Genomic DNA, 20,351 nt, shown 5'->3' with positions numbered 1-20,351 from the left:
CTGCATTTTCAATTTTGGTTCTGCTACTGCCTGCTACTGGCATGTTTTGATGTACTGCGTATATCACACTTTTGCACGCTTTTTTCAGCTCTATATGATAATGGACAATGACTCTGTCTCAACATTGTGTACAAATATAGTGATTACTTGTTTTATTTTGTTTATTTATGAACTAAAAGGTATGGTTTATACTAGAACACACCAAAAAAAAATCAATAGCATGCACATTATTAATGATTATAATGGCTGAACAGACAGTCTTTCCATCGCGGCACGGAATTCTGTCAAGGTAACAGTGGATCTGTCAGTTGTTTTCCCCAAAACTATCTTGAGGTTGTTGCCAAATTGTTCTGGTGTTAGCATTGTTCTCTTTCGTCCCACAGTGGCAAATATTCTGAAAACTTGGCTACTTCTACCTAAAATAAACAAATAAAACATTGATTAGCATGACAAATGTGTGAATGTAATATATGATACGTTACTGTTGAGCCATTAAATCACAAAACTTGTCAAAAGTGGCAAAATTCGAGAAATTCGCCCAAAACGCGGTTTTCCTTATATGGCCAGTAGCAGGCAGTAGCAACCTGAAAATCAAAAAATTATATTATATATGTGATTTGTATATAAATAAGGTCAATTTAAACCTGTTACATGCAAATTCTAATTTTATCCACCCCCCCTAATTTGGACTCCATGAAGAAAGATAGTGACCTATTTTCACCTGCAAACACTGTGCAAGTTGATTTTCATTCACTATGCAGATTGATTCCAGGTCTTTTCATCATGTGGTTGAAATGGCTCCTGTTGCTTGGTCCTGGTGTGTTCAATCTGCTCTGGGCTTCCTTCTGTGGCGCTGGACTCACTGTGTGTTTCTGCTCTCCAGCTACCAGATCTGTGAGTTCCTGTACGAGAAGAAGCAGCTGTATGATCGCATCATCGACTGCTACCTGAACGACCCCCTCAGGAAGGTGGTGCACTGCAAACACCCACCACCGCTGCTGCCCTCGCTGCTGCACACGTAGCATCCTTAACGTGTGTGTGTGTGTGTGTGTGTGCGTGTGTGTGTGTGCGTGTGTGTGTCTCAGTGGGAAGTCTTCAGCTACATCCACAATCTGTTGTCCATGCCGGGCTACAGTGACGAGGAGAAACAAGCTGTGAGGAGCAAAGTACTGCTGCACATCACGGTGAGGACACACACACACACACACACACACACACACACACACACACACACACACACACACACACACACACACACACACACACACACACACACACACACACACACACACACACACACACACACAGTCTCTGGCAGCTTATCCTGACTGAGGTGGAAAGTAATGAATTACATTTACTCGCATTTCTGTAATTGAGTATAAGCACCTTCTTTTATGTCAACTGTTAATGACAGAGGCTTTTATTATGACATGTCCAAATAGGAAGCCCGTGGCAGCAGAAGAGTAAAAACACACTTTTCACTCATGACTGCAACTTTACAATGACTAAATTACAGTGAACTCTAAACCAACTAGACTAACTAAACCACAACACCACTACAAGACTAATATAACCCATAATATCAGCATTCAAAGTCCCAACAACCCAAACTCCCATGGTGCATTGCAGAACAGCAGCTAAGTCCTTGTTACTGGCTCGGCAATCGCTGCTCTATTATTGGACAGAATGTCCCATGACTTTGTAAAGTCTTAAAACACAGTGATGGTACCTAACGCTAGAAGTTCTGTATATACAGGCACGTCTCAAAAAATGTGAATATCATGGAATTGTTCAATATTTTTGTCCCTCATTTCAGAAAGTCAAACCCATATATGATATAGGCTCATGACACAGAGTGAAATATTTCAGGCCTTTATTTCTTGAAATGTTGATGATTATGGCTTAAAGATGGTGAAAACCCCAAATTCAGGGTCTCGGGGAAATTAGAATACTACACAAGATCAAGAAAAAAAAGGATATTTTAAATGTAAGGCTTTTGAAAAGTACGTTATTTTCTATGCACTGGATACTTGGTTGGCCTCCTTTTGGATGAAGGGCTGCTTCTAGCCCGGTTCACCCTGCAGGGCAATCAGGACCATTTTGTCCCTGGTTCTCTCCTTCCGACAATCTTCAGGACGCTCACATCATCATCAGATCGTCTGATCAGGTCTTCCTGCAGTGTGGTGTGTTCAGACTGTCGTCTGCTGGGAAGGGGGTCTTCGCCATGGTGGGTTGTTCTGGTCCCAGTCCTCACCGTGTGGACACGCTGCCAGCCTGTTGACTGACGGACACTGGACGCTGGCGTGTACAGGCCTTGTCTCGTAGAGCCGTCGACGGTGGAGGTGTTCACAGGCGCTGAGCTGCTGTCGCCATAGAAGGAGGCTTCCCGAGGTCACATGATGATACCGAGCGCCGGTGTGGGCCCGGTATTGACGCACCAGTTTTAACTGGGTGTTGGAACGTGCAGTTAAAACTCCGGTGACCATACGGAGGTATGACAGCAACATGTAGCAGTTTGGTGTGTGTGGTTGTGTGAGGGTTCCTATCTAATGTAGAACACCGAGCGGCGACGGCGCTGGACGCGTTTGTGCGCACAACGTCGGCGTTGGTAGAAAGAGAGAAGAAGAAAGAAGGAGAGCTCTGGTGGAAAAGGTCTGGGTCTGATGACCCAGAGAGATCAGGGTGGCTTTGGGCCTCGCCTGGATGGCTGGTGTCTGAGGTGAAGGAGCGGAGACTCGTGCTCCTGAACGTTGCCTTCACATTCCATTGGGCCACAAACAAACGGTAACGTCATGCTACCGGCGGCAGCTTGAAGAAAGACACAGTGCCTATTAGCTTCCAGGCTAACTTGGGTTCACTGCCGGGACAGAAGCTCTCCTACTGTTGTTCAGTGCAGTGAGCTGCCCCGCCGGGGTGTGGTACCGGCTTTCATGAGACCTACGATAAAGGCTGTTTCCTTGTGGTTCGGCTGAAGACCGGCTTTGCCTGGAAAGCTGTGGGTCGCTGAGGCGGCTGGAGAGACGCCGGGCTGCCTCCTGAGGATCTCAAATAATAAAAAGAGAAAAAGTAGTCCAAGTTGTGTTGTGCTGGTCTGGCGGGCTGAACCTTGGTTTGGTTTTGTGGGTCCGCTTGGTGCTCTCTTCCTCTCCCAGGGCAGCAGAAACCAGTCTCTGAGCTCCTAGTGGACCTCTTGTCAAGGAGACAACTTGTCAATTGTGTCTCCTGGACCAACCTCCTGGAGGTGGTTTCATCTTCAGAGGGCAGTCTCCTCCTCTGGGTGTGGCGGAGCTGGTGGAGCCTCCCGTCGGGGAGGTGCAGGGGTGCAGCTTACAGGAGGGGTCCTGGAGTGTCCTCCTGGTGGGGGTCTGGTGACCAATGGCGTTGTCCGCTACGTGCTCACCACGTTTTCTTGGTTCGAAGAAAGACGTGGTCTTCCTCCCCCTCTTGTCAGTGAACAATGGAAGATTGGGCCCAACAGAAGCAACCCCTGGTCCACCTGGACAAACCCCCCCCCCCCCCCCCCCCCCCCCGCACTGCGCCTGAGTAGGAAGGATACCATTGCTTATCAAAGAGTCTGGCTCCAGATCAGCGCTGTGCGTGGAGGCCAGCCCTACTCTATGTATGGGTACCTCTGAACCGCACCCCCATGTTGGACTCTGGGCTTGGTGGGCCCATGTGGGTGAATTAAGGTGAAATATAACGATCCTGTCTCACACATACATTTATCTTTTGTTCACTTTTATTCATGTGAACCTTAAAAGAGTTGAGAATGTTAGATCTCCTGTTGCATCAACTGTTCTCCGTGTGTTCCCAGGAGCTGGTGACCCTTGACCCCAGCAAGTCAGCTGACCTGGTGGTGTTTCATTTCACAGACGAGGTTCAGCAGATCATCTCAGAGCTTCACGTACGCTGGACAGACACACTGACGGTCTCACAAGTCGCTGGGACTCCTTTAATCACCCTTTTTCTCTTTGTAGGACGATGAGCTTCTGTTCCACTTCCTCAGCTGCCTGCTGGAGCCTCGGTAACCCTGCAGCATGTCTCACTCTACTGTCTCACTCTACTGTCTCACTCTACTGTCTCACTCTACTGTCTCATTCTGCTGTCTCACTCTGCCGTCTCACTCTACCATCTCACTCTACCATCTCACTCTGGTGTCTCACTCTACCGTCTCACTCTACCATCTCATTCTGCTGTCTCACTCTACTGTCTCACTCTACTGTCTCATTCTGCTGTCTCACTCTGCCGTCTCACTCTACCATCTCATTCTACCATCTCATTCTACCATCTCATTCTACCATCTCACTCTACCATCACACTCTGCCGTCTCACTCTACCATCTCACTCTAGTGTCTCACTCTGCGGTCTCTCTCTACCATCTCACTCTACCATCTCACTCTGCTGTCTCACTCTACCGTCTCACTCTGCCGTCTCACTCTGCGGTCTCACTCTATCATCTCACTCTAGTGTCTCACTCTACTGTCTCACTCTACCATCTCACTCTAGTGTCTCACTCTACCGTCTCACTCTACCATCTCACTCTGCTGTCTCACTCTTGTGTCTCATTCTGCTGTCTCACTCTAGTGTCTAACTCTACTGTCTCACTCTACCATCTCACTAGTGTCTCATTCTGCTGTCTCACTCTACCATCTCACTCTAGTGTCTCACACTGCTGTCTCACACTACCATCTCACTCTAGTGTCTCACTCTACTGTCTCATTCTGCTGTCTTACTCTAGTGTCTCATTCTGCTGTCTCACTCTACCATCTCACTCTGCTGTCTCACTCTACCATCTCACTCTCGTGTCTCACTCTGCCGTCTCACTTTACCGTCTCACTCTTTCTTCCTCTCACTCTACCGTCTCACTCTTTCTTCCTCTCACTCTACCGTCTCACTCTTTCTTCCTCTCACTCTACCATCTCACTCTTTCTTCCGCCCACTCTACCGTCTCACTCTTTGATGTGTGTGTCCTTGCTGGTGTCTTCAGAGAAGCAGGTCAGTGGGAGCAGCGTCTGCCTCTGGAGCTCCACGAGCTGCTGCTGGAGCTGCTGTGTCGCTTTGCCCCTCAGCAGCTGCTGGCCTTCCTCTGCAGCTCGCAGCACTACAGGCTGGACTGGGCCGTCGCGGTACGTCTCTTGTCACTCTTTCTCCTGGGATCACTCTTACTCCTGGGATCACTCTTACTCCTGGGATCACTCTTACTCCTGGGATCACTCCACAGCCAAGCTGAAAACGGACATGTTTGGAACTTGCATGTCTCATTGTTACCTCACATTCCCATCGCCCTCTGACGTGCACAAACCCCCTCGGCAGACATGGAGGATCCATTCATTGCATTGTGATCTGTTTTACTTCTTGGAGCCGTTCTGCCTCCAGTTTGAATTCTGCTGTGTGGCTCCATGTCAGAAGATGAAGTGATGCCTGTCTTGTAGGTGACGGAGAAGTATGGCTGCAAGGAGGCCAGGGCCTTCCTGCTGGAGCAGAAAGGAGACGTTCAGGGGGCCTTCACCGTCCTGCTGCAGGTGAAGCTCCGGCCACATGAGCAGCGGCACAAACTACTGCCGCCTCTACCTTACATCCAAATGCTTTTCACTGGCTCCAGATCCTGAAAGAAAAGCTACACCTCCTGACTGCTGAGAGTGAAGGAGGAGGCCTTGGGGAGGAGGAGCAGGAGGAGGAGGAGAAGGAGAAGGAGGAGGAGGAGGACAGAGAATCAACACTAACAAAAGTCAAAGACTCGCTCAGTGGCATCGTCAGCTTTTCTCACCGAAACTGTCAGAACCTCGACCAGCAGCAGAGAGAGGTGTGTGTGTGTGTGTGTGTGTGTGTGTGTGTGTGTGTGTGGGTGTGGGTGTGGGAGGGAGGGAGGGAGGGAGGGAGGGAGAGAGAGAGAGAGAGAGAGAGACCCTCTCTTGTTTCCCCCTCAGACTCTCTGGTTTCCTCTGCTGGACTCCTTGATGGCGTCTCAGAAGAAGGTGAAGGTTCTGGACTCATCTGAAGGTAAGCTGGCTGGTCCTTCATCACTCCATCCTTCATCACTCCATCCATCCATCCTTCATCACTTCATCCTCCATCCTACATCACTTCTTCCTCCATCCAGTCCTCCACCACTCCATCCTCCATCACTTCATCCTCCATCCAGTCCTCTATCACTTCATCCTTCATCACTACATCCTCCATCCAGTCCTCTATCACTTCATCCTTCATTACTTCATCCTCCATCCAGTCCTCCATCACTTCATCCTCCATCCAGTCCTCTATCACTTCATCCTTCATCACTTCATCCTCCATCCAGTCCTCTATCACTTCATCACTTCATCCTCTATCCATTCCTCTATCACCTCATCCTTCATCACTTCATCCTCCATCCAGTCCTCTATCACTTCATCCTTTATCCTTCATCACTTCATCCTCCATCACTTCATTCTCCATCCAGTCCTCTATCACTCCATCCTTCATCACTCCATCCATCCATCCTTCGTCACTTCATCCTCCATCCTACATCACTTCTTCCTCCATCCAGTCCTCCACCACTTCATCCTTCATCACTTCATCCTCCATCCAGTCCTCTATCACTTCATCCTCTATCCAGTCCTCTATCACCTCATCCTTCATCACTTCATCCTCCATCCAGTCCTCTGTCACTTCATCCTTTATCCTTCATCACTTCATCCTCCATCACTTCATTCTCCATCACTTCATCCTCCATCCAGTGCTCCATCACTTCATCATCCATCCAGTCCTCCATCACTTCATCCTTCATCACTACATCCTCCATCCAGTCCTCCATCACTTCATCCTTCATCACTACATCCTCCATCCAGTCCTCCATCACTTCATCCTTCATCACTACATCCTCCATCCAGTCCTCCATCACTTCATCCTTCATCACTACATCCTCCATCCAGTCCTCCATCACTTCATCCTTCATCACTCCATCCTCCATCCAGTCCTCCATCACTTCATCCTTCATCACTTCATCCTCCATCCAGTCCTCCATCACTTCATCCTTCATCACTTCATCCTCCATCCAGTGCTCCATCACTTCATCCTCTATCACTCCATCCTCCATCCAGTGCTCCATCACTTCATCCTCCATCACTCCATCCTCCATCCAGTGCTCCATCACTTCATCCTCCTCCACTGACATGCCAGCTACATGAACTTCCTCACTAATTGTTCCTTCACAGTTTAGAGACAATGGAGCTGCGATACTTTCTTTTTCTGAATTCAGTTCCTACATCAGTCCTGGTCCACTGTGTTTCACTGCTTGTCTCCTATGATGACTTCCTCTCAGTTCACCCAGAGTTCAACTTAACATTTCTTCTGCAGTGAGATGAAGTAACCACCCGGTTGCCATGGTAACTGGCTTTGATAGTCTCTCGGTGTCGTATCTTCTGAATAAACGATTTGAATAATATTTCCAGCTTGTTTCTCTGCGTTTTACTGCCATGATAACCAAGATGTTAATGAAACGTCCCGTCACTTGTTCACTGTTGGTTTCAGGTGAAGTTCTAAAGCTGTTCTGATAGTGAAGATGACGACGACGATGATGATGATGATGTTTGTTTCAGTGCTGAAGGAGCTGACGATGAAGGTCCTGAACTGTATGAGCAGCTTCATTCCTCTGCCTGCCATCATCCAGCAGATCCTCCAGGTGTGTGTGTGTGTGTGTGTGTGTGTCTGCTGAATAATCTGAGGATTCACGTTTATTCACCCTCACTGTGTGTGTTTCTGTGTGTGTTTCTGTGTGTGTTTCTGTGTGTGTTTCTGTGTGTGTTTCTGTGTGTGTCAGGATCCGGTCTATGGAAGAGGAAAGTTGGCAGAGATCCAAGGACTCATCCTGGGCATGTTGGACACTTTCAACTATGAGCAGGTCAGATAGTGTGTGTGTGTAGTAGATTGTGCTTTTCTTTACTTGGCCATTGTTAAAATTAAAGATCTAAACTCATGAGTGAAGCACATCAAGGCTGCTGAGGAAAACACTAGAGAATGAAATCCAGTGAAAACAGTGTGTGTGTTGTTTTCTATTTGTATTTTCTTTGGTAGGGGTGTAGCGGTACACACAAGTCACTGTGTGTACTTCTGTGTAGGGGTCAGGTTCAGCACAGGTTGGGTGTAGGGGTCAGGTTCAGTACAGGTTGGGTGTAGGGGTCAGGTTCAGTACAGGTTGGGTGTAGGGGTCAGGTTCAGTACAGGTTGGGTGTAGGGGTCAGGTTCAGCACAGGTTGGGTGTAGGGGTCAGGTTCAGCACAGGTTGGGTGTAGGGGTCAGGTTGGGTGTAGGGGTCAGGTTCAGTACAGGTTAGGTGTAGGGGTCAGGTTGGGTGTAGGGGTCAGGTTCAGTACAGGTTGGGTGTAGGGGTCAGGTTCAGTAAAGGTTAGGTGTAGGGGTCAGGTTCAGTACAGGTTGGGTGTAGGGGTCAGGTTCAGTACAGGTTGGGTGTAGGGGTCAGGTTCAGTACAGGTTGGGTGTAGGGGTGAGGTTCAGCACAGGTTGGGTGTAGGGGTCAGGTTCAGTACAGGTTGGGTGTAGGGGTCAGGTTAGGTGTAGGGGTCAGGTTGGGTGTAGGGGTCAGGTTGGGTGTAGGGGTCAGGTTCAGTACAGGCTAGGTGTAGGGGTCAGGTTTGGTGTAGGGGTCAGGTTCAGTACAGGTTAGGTGTAGGGGTCAGGTTAGGTGTAGGGTGAGGTTGGGTGTAGGGGTCAGGTTCAGTACAGGTTAGGTGTAGGGGTCAGGTTGGGTGTAGGGGTCAGGTTCAGTACAGGTTGGGTGTAGGGGTCAGGTTGGGTGTAGGGGTCAGGTTCAGTACAGGTTGGGTGTAGGGGTCAGGTTAGGTGTAGGGTCAGGTTGGGTGTAGGGGTCAGGTTCAGTACAGGTTGGTTGTAGGGGTCAGGTTGGGTGTAGGGTCAGGTTGGATGTAGGGGTCAGGTTCAGTACAGGTTAGATGTAGGGTGAGGTTGGGTGTAGGGGTCAGGTTCAGTACAGGTTGGGTGTAGGGGTCAGGTTCAGTACAGGTTGGGTGTAAGGTGAGGTTGGTTGTAGGGGTCAGGTTCAGTACAGGTTGGGTGTAGGGGTCAGGTTCAGTACAGGTTGGGTGTAGGGGTCAGGTTCAGTACAGGTTGGGTGTAGGGGTCAGGTTCAGTACAGGTTGGGTGTAGGGGTCAGGTTCAGTACAGGTTGGGTGTAGGGGTCAGGTTCAGTACAGGTTGGGTGTAGGGGTCAGGTTCAGTACAGGTTGGGTGTAGGGGTCAGGTTGGGTGTAGGGGTCAGGTTCAGTACAGGTTAGGTGTAGGGGTCAGGTTCAGTACAGGTTGGGTGTAGGGGTCAGGTTCAGTACAGGTTGGGTGTAGGGGTCAGGTTCAGTACAGGTTAGGTGTAGGGGTCAGGTTGGGTGTAGGGATCAGGTTCAGTACAGGTTAGGTGTAGGGGTCAGGTTCAGTACAGGTTGGGTGTAGGGGTCAGGTTCAGTACAGGTTGGGTGTAGGGGTCAGGTTCAGCACAGGTTGGATGTAGGGGTCAGGTTCAGTACAGGTTGGGTGTAGGGGTCAGGTTCAGTACAGGTTGGGTGTAGGGGTCAGGTTGGGTGTAGGGTGAGGTTGGGTGTAGGGGTCAGGTTCAGTACAGGTTGGGTGTAGGGGTCAGGTTCAGTACAGGTTGGGTGTAGGGGTCAGGTTCAGTACAGGTTGGGTGTAGGGGTCAGGTTGGGTGTAGAGGTCAGGTTCAGTACAGGTTGGGTGTAGGGGTCAGGTTCAGTACAGGTTAGGTGTAGGGGTCAGGTTGGGTGTAGGGGTCAGGTTCAGTACAGGTTAGGTGTAGGGGTCAGGTTCAGTACAGGTTGGGTGTAGGGGTCAGGTTCAGTACAGGTTGGGTGTAGGGGTCAGGTTCAGTACAGGTTAGGTGTAGGGGTCAGGTTGGGTGTAGGGGTCAGGTTCAGTACAGGTTGGGTGTAGGGGTCAGGTTCAGTACAGGTTAGGTGTAGGGGTCAGGTTGGGTGTAGGGGTCAGGTTCAGTACAGGTTGGGTGTAGGGGTCAGGTTCAGTACAGGTTGGGTGTAGGGGTCAGGTTCAGTACAGGTTGGGTGTAGGGGTCAGGTTCAGCACAGGTTGGATGTAGGGGTCAGGTTCAGTACAGGTTGGGTGTAGGGGTCAGGTTCAGTACAGGTTGGGTGTAGGGGTCAGGTTGGGTGTAGGGGTCAGGTTCAGTACAGGTTGGGTGTAGGGGTCAGGTTCAGTACAGGTTGGGTGTAGGGGTCAGGTTGGGTGTAGGGGTCAGGTTCAGCACAGGTTGGGTGTAGGGGTCAGGTTCAGTACAGGTTGGGTGTAGGGGTCAGGTTGGGTGTAGGGGTCAGGTTCAGTACAGGTTGGGTGTAGGGGTCAGGTTGGGTGTAGGGGTCAGGTTCAGTACAGGTTAGGTGTAGGGGTCAGGTTCAGTACAGGTTGGGTGTAGGGGTCAGGTTCAGTACAGGTTGGGTGTAGGGGTCAGGTTCAGTACAGGTTAGGTGTAGGGGTCAGGTTGGGTGTAGGGGTCAGGTTCAGTACAGGTTAGGTGTAGGGGTCAGGTTCAGCACAGGTTGGGTGTAGGGGTCAGGTTCAGTACAGGTTGGGTGTAGGGGTCAGGTTCAGTACAGGTTGGGTGTAGGGGTCAGGTTCAGTACAGGTTAGGTGTAGGGGTCAGGTTGGGTGTAGGGGTCAGGTTCAGTACAGGTTAGGTGTAGGGGTCAGGTTCAGTACAGGTTGGGTGTAGGGGTCAGGTTCAGTACAGGTTGGGTGTAGGGGTCAGGTTCAGTACAGGTTGGGTGTAGGGGTCCGGTTGGGTGTAGGGTGAGGTTGGGTGTAGGGGTCAGGTTCAGTACAGGTTGGGTGTAGGGGTCAGGTTCAGTACAGGTTGGGTGTAGGGGTCAGGTTCAGTACAGGTTGGGTGTAGGGGTGAGGTTCAGTACAGGTTGGGTGTAGGGGTGAGGTTCAGTACAGGTTGGGTGTAGGGGTGAGGTTCAGTACAGGTTGGGTGTAGGGGTCAGGTTCAGTACAGGTTGGGTGTAGGGGTCAGGTTCAGTACAGGTTGGGTGTAGGGGTCAGGTTCAGTACAGGTTGGGTGTAGGGGTCAGGTTCAGTACAGGTTGGGTGTAGGGGTCAGGTTCAGTACAGGTTGGGTGTAGGGGTCAGGTTCAGTACAGGTTGGGTGTAGGGGTCAGGTTCAGTACAGGTTGGGTGTAGGGTCAGGTTCAGTACAGGTTGGGTGTAGGGGTCAGGTTCAGTACAGGTTGGGTGTAGGGGTCAGGTTCAGTACAGGTTGGGTGTAGGGGTCAGGTTGGGTGTAGGGGTCAGGTTCAGTACAGGTTGGGTGTAGGGTGAGGTTGGGTGTAGGGGTCAGGTTCAGTACAGGTTGGGTGTAGGGGTCAGGTTCAGTACAGGTTGGGTGTAGGGTCAGGTTCAGTACAGGTTGGGTGTAGGGGTCAGGTTCAGTACAGGTTGGGTGTAGGGGTCAGGTTCAGTACAGGTTGGGTGTAGGGGTCAGGTTGGGTGTAGGGGTCAGGTTCAGTACAGGTTGGGTGTAGGGGTCAGGTTCAGTACAGGTTGGGTGTAGGGGTCAGGTTCAGTACAGGTTGGGTGTAGGGGTCAGGTTCAGTACAGGTTGGGTGTAGGGGTCAGGTTCAGTACAGGTTGGGTGTAGGGGTCAGGTTCAGTACAGGTTGGGTGTAGGGGTCAGGTTCAGTACAGGTTGGGTGTAGGGGTCAGGTTGGGTGTAGGGGTCAGGTTCAGTACAGGTTGGGTGTAGGGGTCAGGTTCAGTACAGGTTGGGTGTAGGGGTCAGGTTCAGTACAGGTTGGGTGTAGGGGTCAGGTTCAGTACAGGTTGGGTGTAGGGGTCAGGTTCAGTACAGGTTGGGTGTAGGGGTCAGGTTCAGTACAGGTTGGGTGTAGGGGTCCAATACGGTGATTCAAAGGAAGCCGGCAGCTCTAATGCTCTTCTTCTCCTTCTTCTCCTTCTACTTCTTCTCCTTCTTCTCGTTCTCCTTCTGCTTCTCCTTCTTCTTCTCCTTCTCCTTCTACTACTCCTTCTCCTTCTTCTTCTCCTTCTACTTCTCCTTCTCCTTCTTCTTCTGCTTGTCCTTCTACTTCTCCTTCTTCTCCTTCTTCTCCTTCTCCTTCTGCTTCTCCTTCTGCTTCTCCTTCTACTTCTCCTTCTCCTTCTACTTCTCCTTCTCCTTCTACTTCTCCTTCTCCTTCTACTTCTGCTTCTCCTTCTACTCCTCCTTCTCCTTCTTCTTCTGCTTCTCCTTCTACTCCTCCTTCTCCTTCTACTCCTACTTCTCCTTCTACTTCTACTTCTCCTTCTTCTTCTGCTTCTACAAATCTGGTTGAAGGCAGCTTTCAGGCTCATTAGCGCCCCCTGGATTGACTCTATTGTTTTTAACAGTCGGACGTGTTCGTCATATGATTCTGTGTAACGAACCGCAACGATACGGGACGAATCCAAATACTGCTACACCCCGATCGTCATCAACCAGAGGATCCTGATCTGAATCCTCTGGTTGATCCAGTTCATAGTACAGATGTCGTCTGTTGAGACCCCCCCCCCCCACACACACACACACACGATACATTTCTTTTCCAGACTTTACTGGAAACCACCACCAGCCTGCTGAACCACGACCTCCACTGGTCCCTCGCTCACCTGCGAGCCGCCGTCACCAGAGGACTCCACCCCCGACAGGATCACTGCAACATCTGTCTGCAGCTGTACAAGAGGAGGCAGGACTTGGCGGAGGAGATCATCGTGTTCAGGTAACACACCCTGTAATAGAAGGGCAGTGCGGGGCGGGGTGGGGGCGGGGTGGAGGCGGGGTGGGGGCGAGGCAGGAGGGTACGGTATGGCCCACCGTAGAGAGGAAGGCTAAAATGTAGGCGGGGTTGTAAACGATGCAGGTATGCGTGTCGCTATTACGCAATGGTAGTCAGTAAACAACACAGAGGTTTTATAGCAGCTCAGGAGCTGGAGCCTTGTTCTCCATTACATAGCTTCTGCAGCGCTCCGTCCCGGCATAAACGCCCCACTGTAACTTTCTAATGTGTGTGTGTGTGTGTGTGTGTGTGTGTAGCTGTGGTCACCTGTACCACCTGCAGTGCCTGCAGCAGAAGGACTGCCTGGCGGCTGCAGCCTCTGGGCTGAAGCAGCGGTGGAGGTGCTACAAGTGTTGGTCCAGCCATGGGGGCAGGAGTGCAGCTTCCTGTGAGGCCAAGCGAGGTCGCAGCACGTCTCTGGCTCAGGTCTGCCTTGCTGTCAGGCCTCAGGCCTGCCTTGCTGTCAGGCTGTTTAAGGTCCACATTAACGTCTGTCCACAACTAAATGTGTCCTCGCTTCTGCACAAAGTTCAAAATGTCTCCAGACTTCTTCTCTCTGCTCAGACTCTGATTTTTCTTCTCTCTGCTCAGACTCTGATGTTTCTTCTGTCTGCTCAGACTCTGTTTCTTCTGTCTGCTCAGACTCTGTTTCTTCTGTCTGCTCAGACTCTGATGTTTCTTCTGTCTGCTCAGACTCTGATGTTTCTTCTCTCTGCTCAGACTCTGATGTTTCTTCTCTCTGCTCAGACTCTGATGTTTCTTCTCTCTGCTCAGACTCTGATGTTTCTTCTCTCTGCTCAGACTCTGATGTTTCTTCTCTGCTCAGACTCTGATGTTTCTTCTCTGCTCAGACTCTGTTTCTTCTCTCTGCTCAGACTCTGATGTTTCTTCTCTCTGCTCAGACTCTGATGTTTCTTCTGTCTGCTCAGACTCTGATGTTTCTTCTGTCTTCTCAGACTCTGATGTTTCTTCTGTCTGCTCAGACTCTGATGTTTCTTCTGTCTGCTCAGACTCTGATTTTTCTTCTGTCTGCTCAGACTCTGATGTTTCTTCTCTCTGCCCAGACTCTGATGTTTCTTCTCTGCTCAGACTCTGATGTTTCTTCTCTCTGCTTAGACTCTGTTTCTTCTCTCTGCTCAGACTCTGATGTTTCTTCTCTCTGCTCAGACTCTGTTTCTTCTCTCTGCTCAGACTCTGATGTTTCTTCTGTCTGCTCAGACTCTGATGTTTCTTCTCTCTGCTCAGACTCTGATGTTTCTTCTCTGCTCAGACTCTGATGTTTCTTCTCTGCTCAGACTCTGTTTCTTCTCTCTGCTCAGACTCTGTTTCTTCTCTCTGCTCAGACTCTGATGTTTCTTCTCTCTGCTCAGACTCACGTGTCGTCGCAGCATCATGAGTCCGGAGCAGCAGCTGTCAGGAAGAAGGTGAGACCAGCAGCATCTGCTCTTATGAAGCAATGAAACTCAGTGATGGTCAGCACTCATCTGCAGCATTAATCTGTAGCATTAATCTGCAGCATTAATCTGCAGCATTAATCTGCAGCATTAATCTGTAGCATTAATCTGTAGCATTAATCTGCAGCATGAATGTGTGTCAATCTGGGTCAATCTGTGGAATGAATCAAGCAATAATCTTTAGCATTACTCTGTAGCATTAATCTGCAGCATTAATGATCTGAAAGGTGTGATTGGCTGGCAGAGTGAGCTGGTGTTCCCCCTGGTGACCCTGTTACTGCTGGTCTCTGGTGCTGCAGGTGTTTGTAGAGGCGACACTGGACCATCAGCAGGAGCAGTCCTGGGACCACATCCGCTCCCTGTACCGAGGACCGTCCCGGGTACTGACCCTGTTTCTGCACCTGTAACACCCTGACGTCTGTAACACACCGTCTGTAACACCCTGACGTCTGTAACACACCGTCTGTAATACCCTGACATCTGTAACACACCCTGACGTCTGTAACACCCTGACGTCTGTAACACACCGTCTGTAATACCCTGACATCTGTAACACACCCTGACGTCTGTAACACCCTGACGTCTGTAACACACCGTCTCTAACACCCTGACATCTGTAACACACCCTGACTTGTGTAACACACCCTGACGTCTGTAACACACCCTGACGTCTGTAACACACCCTGACGTCTGTAACAGACCCTGACGTCTGTAACAGACCCTGACATCTGTTACACACCCTGACGTCTGTAACACACCCTGACGTCTGTAACACACCCTGACGTCTGTAACAGACCCTGACGTCTGTAACACACCCTGACGTCTGTAACAGACCCTGACGTCTGTAACACACCCTGACATCTGTAAAACACCCTGATGTCTGTAACACCCTGACGTCTGTAACACACCGTCTCTAACACCCTGACATCTGTAACACACCCTGACTTGTGTAACACACCCTGACGTCTGTAACACACCCTGACGTCTGTAACACACCCTGACGTCTGTAACAGACCCTGACGTCTGTAACAGACCCTGACATCTGTAACACACCCTGACGTCTGTAACACACCCTGACGTCTGTAACAGACCCTGACGTCTGTAACACACCCTGACATCTGTAACACACCCCGACGTCTGTAACACACCCTGACGTCTGTAACACACCCTGACATCTGTAACACACCCCGACGTCTGTAACACACCCTGACGTCTGTAACACACCGTCTGTAACACCCTGACGTCTGTAACACACCGTCTGTAACACCCTGACGTCTGTAACACACCCTGACGTCTGTTACACACCCTGACATCTGTAACACACCCTGACGTCTGTAACACACCCTGACGTCTGTAACACACCCTGACATGTGTAACACACCCTGACGTCTGTAACACAACCATGTCTGTAACACACCCTGACGTCTGTAACACACCCATGTCTGTAACACACCATCTTTAACACACCGTCTGTAACACACCAATGTCTGTAACACACCGTCAGTAACACACCGTCAGTAACACACCGTCAGTAACACACCACCTGTAACACACCGCCAGCAACACACCGTCAATAACACACCGCCTGTACCACACCGTTAGTAACACACCGTCTGCAACACACCGTCAGTAACACACCGTCAGTAGCACACCGTCAGTAGCACACCGCCTGTAATACACCGTCTGTAACACACCGTCTGTAACACACCGTCAGTAACACACTGACTGTAACACACTGTAACACACCGTCAGTAACACACCGCCTGTCACACACCGTCAGTAACACACCGTCTGTAACACACCGTCAGTAAAACACCGTCAGTAACACACTGTCTGTAACACACCCATGTCTGTAACACACCCATGTCTGTAACACACCGTCTGTAACACACCGTCTGTAACACACCGTCAGTAGCACACCGTCAGTAGCACACCGTCAGTAGCACACCGCCTGTAATACACCGTCTGTAACACACCGTCAGCAACAGACTGACTGCAACACACTGTAGCACACCGTCAGTAACACACCGCCTGTAACACACCGTCAGTAACACACCGTCAGAAACACACCGTCAGAAACACACCATCAGTAACACACTGTCAGTAACACACTGCCTGTAACACACCGTCAGTAACACACCGTCAGTAACACACCGTCAGTAACACACCGTCAGTAACACACCGTCAGTAGCACACCGCCTGTAATACACTGTAACACACCGTCAGTAACACACTGACTGTAACACACCGCCTGTAACACACCGTCAGTAACACACCGTCAGTAGCACACCATCAGAAACACACCGTCAGTAGCACACCGTCAGAAACACACCGTCAGTAACACACCGTCTGTAACACACCGTCAGTAACACACCGCCTGTAACACACCGCCAGTAACACACCACCTGTAACACACCCTCTGTAACACACCGTCTGTAACACACCGTCTGTAACACACCGTCTGTAGCACACCGTCAGTAACACATCGTCTGTAACACCCCGTCTGTAACACACCGCCAGTAACACACCACCTGTAACACACCCTCTGTAACACACCGTCAGTAGCACACCGCCTGTAACACACCGTCAGTAACACACCGTCTGTAACACACCCATGTCTGTAACACACCGTTTGTAACACACCGTCAGTAACACACTATCAGTAACACAACGTCAGTAACACACCGCCTGTAACACACCGTCTGTAACACTCTGCCTGTAACACACCGTCAGTAACACACCGTCAGTAACACACCGTCAGTAACACACCGCCTGTAACACACCGCCAGTAACACACCATCAGTAACACACCATCTGTAGCACACCGTCAGTAACACACCGCCTGTAACACACCGTCAGTCACACACCGCTTGTAACACACCGTCTGTAACACACCCATGTTTGTAACACACCCATGTCTGTAACATACCGTTTGTAACACACCGTCAGTAGCACACCATCAGTAATACACCGTCAGTAACACACCGCCTGTAACACACCGTCTGTAACACACCGCCTGTAACACACCGTCAGTAACACACCGCCTGTAACACACCGTCAGTAACACACCGTCAGTAACACACCGCCTGTAACACACCGTCTGTAACACACCCATGTCTGTAACACACCCATGTCTGTAACACACCCATGTCTGTAACACACCCATGTCTGTAACACACCGCCTGTAGCACACCGCCTGTAGCACACCGTCAGTAACACACCGCCTGTAACACACCGTCTGTAACACACCGCCTGTAACACACCGTCAGTAACACACCGCCTGTAACACACCGTCAGTAACACACCGCCTGTAACACACCGTCAGTAACACACCGTCAGTAACACACCGTCAGTAACACACCGCCTGTAACACACCGTCAGTAACACACCGTCTGTAACACACCACCTGTAACACACCGTCAGTAACACACCGCCTGTAACACACCGCCTGTAACACACCGCCAGTAACACACCATCAGTAACACACCGTCTGTAGCACACCGTCTGTAGCACACCGTCAGTAGCACATTGTCTGTAACACACCGTCTGTAACACACCGTCAGTAACACACCGTCAGTCACACACCGCTTGTAACACACCGTCTGTAACACACCCATGTCTGTAACACACCCATGTCTGTAACATACCGTTTGTAACACACCGTCAGTAGCACACCATCAGTAATACACCGTCAGTAACACACCGCCTGTAACACACCGTCTGTAACACACCGCCTGTAACACACCGCCTGTAACACACCGCCAGTAACACACCATCAGTAACACACCGTCTGTAGCACACCGTCTGTAGCACACCGTCAGTAGCACATTGTCTGTAACACACCGTCTGTAACACACCGTCAGTAACACACCGTCAGTCACACACCGCTTGTAACACACCGTCTGTAACACACCCATGTCTGTAACACACCCATGTCTGTAACATACCGTTTGTAACACACCGTCAGTAGCACACCATCAGTAATACACCGTCAGTAACACACCGCCTGTAACACACCGTCTGTAACACACCGCCTGTAACACACCGCCTGTAACACACCGTCAGTAACACACCGTCAGTAACACACCGTCAGTAACACACCGCCTGTAACACACCGTCAGTAACACACCGCCTGTAACACACCGTCAGTAACACACCGTCTGTAACACACCCATGTCTGTAACACACCCATGTCTGTAACACACCGCCTGTAGCACACCGCCTGTAGCACACGTCAGTAACACACCGTCTGTAACACACCACCTGTAACACACCGTCAGTAACACACCGCCTGTAACACACCGCCAGTAACACACCGTCTGTAACACACCGCCTGTAACACACCGTCTGTAACACACCGTCAGTAACACACCGCCTGTAACACACCGCCTGTAACACACCGCCTGTAACACACCGCCTGTATCACACCACCTGTAACACACCGTCTGTAACACACCCATGTCTGTAACCCCTTGCAGCTGTCCGTCCTGTCCGAGCTGAGCCACAGCACAGACCAGTCCAGCCTCCTGCTCTCCGCCCAGTCTGGAGCCGAACACTTCCAGCTGAAGCTCGCTCCTCCTCCTCTGCTGGAGGACTGACTCCTCTTCTCCTCCTCCTCCTCCTCTGCTGGGGGAGTGACTCCTCTTCTCCTCCTCCTCTGCTGGGGGAGTGACTCCTCTCCTCCTCCTCACGTCTCCTGGAACCTCCTGATTCTCCACATGTCCAACACTGATCACTGGTGTTGTTCTGGTCCTCGTCATTAAAACACCAAATCATTTCTTCTCCTGTCGTGTGTCTCTGGTTTCTTTGCTTCATGTCTTGTCTTGCTGCAGAACATCAGCGCCGTATTCACCAAGCATCCTGAGCTCTTAGTGACGTCACTTTTAAAAAGTCTTCAAAATGTAAGCTGCAGAACACCAGTGTAGCAGTGATGGTCAGTGTGACTACTACAGTTCTGTCACGGCCCACAGTGGTGGTCAGTCACTGGACTGGTGACGCTGCTCTCGTCCTCCATAAATATCATGATGATACATGAAGTGGTCAAAATAACCAGCATGGACAGAAAAGAGAACAATAATCAAATCACTGTACTAATCAGCATGTGAACCAGGGAAGTTCAATCATTTTTAAGTTGTGTACAAATGAAATACATTTGTCTGAGTTTCATTAAATAGACATAAGATAATTGACATGATTACACATTTTTAAAGCAGCCCAAGATATTTGATGGTTAATTTTACCCTCCATTCTCTCGTACAGAAATGGCCCACCAAGCAGAGACAAAAATAAGCACCCCTTTAAAACCCCTTTAACACCCTTTAACCCCTTTAAAATCCCTTTAAAACCCTTTAAGACCCTTTTAACCCCTTTAAAACCCTTTTCACCCCTTTAAAACCCTTTTCACCCCTTTAAAACCCATTTAAACCCCTTTAAAACCCTTTTAACCCCTTTAAACCCCCTTAAAACCCTTTAAACCCCATTTAACCCATTTAAACCCCTTTAAAACCCATTTAAACCCCTTTAAAACCCATGTAATACCTTTTAAACCCCTTTTAGCCCCTTTAAAACCCATTTTAACCCCTTTAAACCCCCTTTAAAACCATTTAAACCCCTTAAAACCCTTTAAACCTATTTGAACCCCTTTAAAACCCATTTAAACGCCTTTAAAACCCCCTTTAAAACCCTTTTAACCACTTTAAACCCCTTTTAACCCCTTTATACCCCTTTAAAACCCTTTTAACCCATTTAAACCCCCTTTAAAACCTTTAAAACCCTTTGAACCCCTTTAAGACCCTTTAAAACCCTTTTAACCCATTTAAACCCCCTTTAAAACCCTTTAAACCCCTTTAACCTATTTAAACCCCTTTAAACCCTTTAAACCTATTTAAACCCCTTTTAAAACCCCTTTATAACCCATTTAAACCCCCTTTAAAACCTTTAAAACCCTTTGAACCCCTTTAAGACCCTTTAAAACCCTTTTAACCCATTTAAAACCCTTTAAACCCCTTTAACCTATTTAAACCCCCTTTAAACCCCTTTAAACCCTTTTAACCTA

General features: G+C 49.7%; 1 protein-coding gene across 1 annotated transcript in view; it reads left to right on the top strand.

Moving 5' to 3' along the window:
• The window catches only part of vps8 (VPS8 subunit of CORVET complex), a 92,363-nt gene extending 73,289 nt beyond the window's left edge, over positions 1-19,074 (top strand). The window contains exons 31-45 of the mRNA XM_080507981.1: positions 884-968; positions 1,086-1,184; positions 3,815-3,904; positions 3,978-4,024; positions 4,988-5,126; positions 5,433-5,522; positions 5,603-5,803; positions 5,928-6,000; positions 7,575-7,657; positions 7,796-7,876; positions 12,616-12,785; positions 13,100-13,268; positions 14,213-14,266; positions 14,596-14,676; positions 18,775-19,074. Coding sequence (XP_080364107.1) covers positions 884-968; positions 1,086-1,184; positions 3,815-3,904; positions 3,978-4,024; positions 4,988-5,126; positions 5,433-5,522; positions 5,603-5,803; positions 5,928-6,000; positions 7,575-7,657; positions 7,796-7,876; positions 12,616-12,785; positions 13,100-13,268; positions 14,213-14,266; positions 14,596-14,676; positions 18,775-18,894 — 1,582 coding nt within the window. The 3' untranslated portion in view covers positions 18,895-19,074. The remainder of the gene's footprint in view (positions 1-883; positions 969-1,085; positions 1,185-3,814; positions 3,905-3,977; positions 4,025-4,987; positions 5,127-5,432; positions 5,523-5,602; positions 5,804-5,927; positions 6,001-7,574; positions 7,658-7,795; positions 7,877-12,615; positions 12,786-13,099; positions 13,269-14,212; positions 14,267-14,595; positions 14,677-18,774) is intronic.
• Positions 19,075-20,351: the final 1,277 nt, after the last annotated feature.

This window comes from Blennius ocellaris, assembly GCF_963422515.1.
Source record: "Blennius ocellaris genome assembly, chromosome: 13".
Classification (NCBI taxonomy): domain Eukaryota; kingdom Metazoa; phylum Chordata; class Actinopteri; order Blenniiformes; family Blenniidae; genus Blennius; species Blennius ocellaris.
Note: the sequence above shows the minus strand (reverse complement) of the source record. Positions and strands in the feature narration are given on the sequence as shown.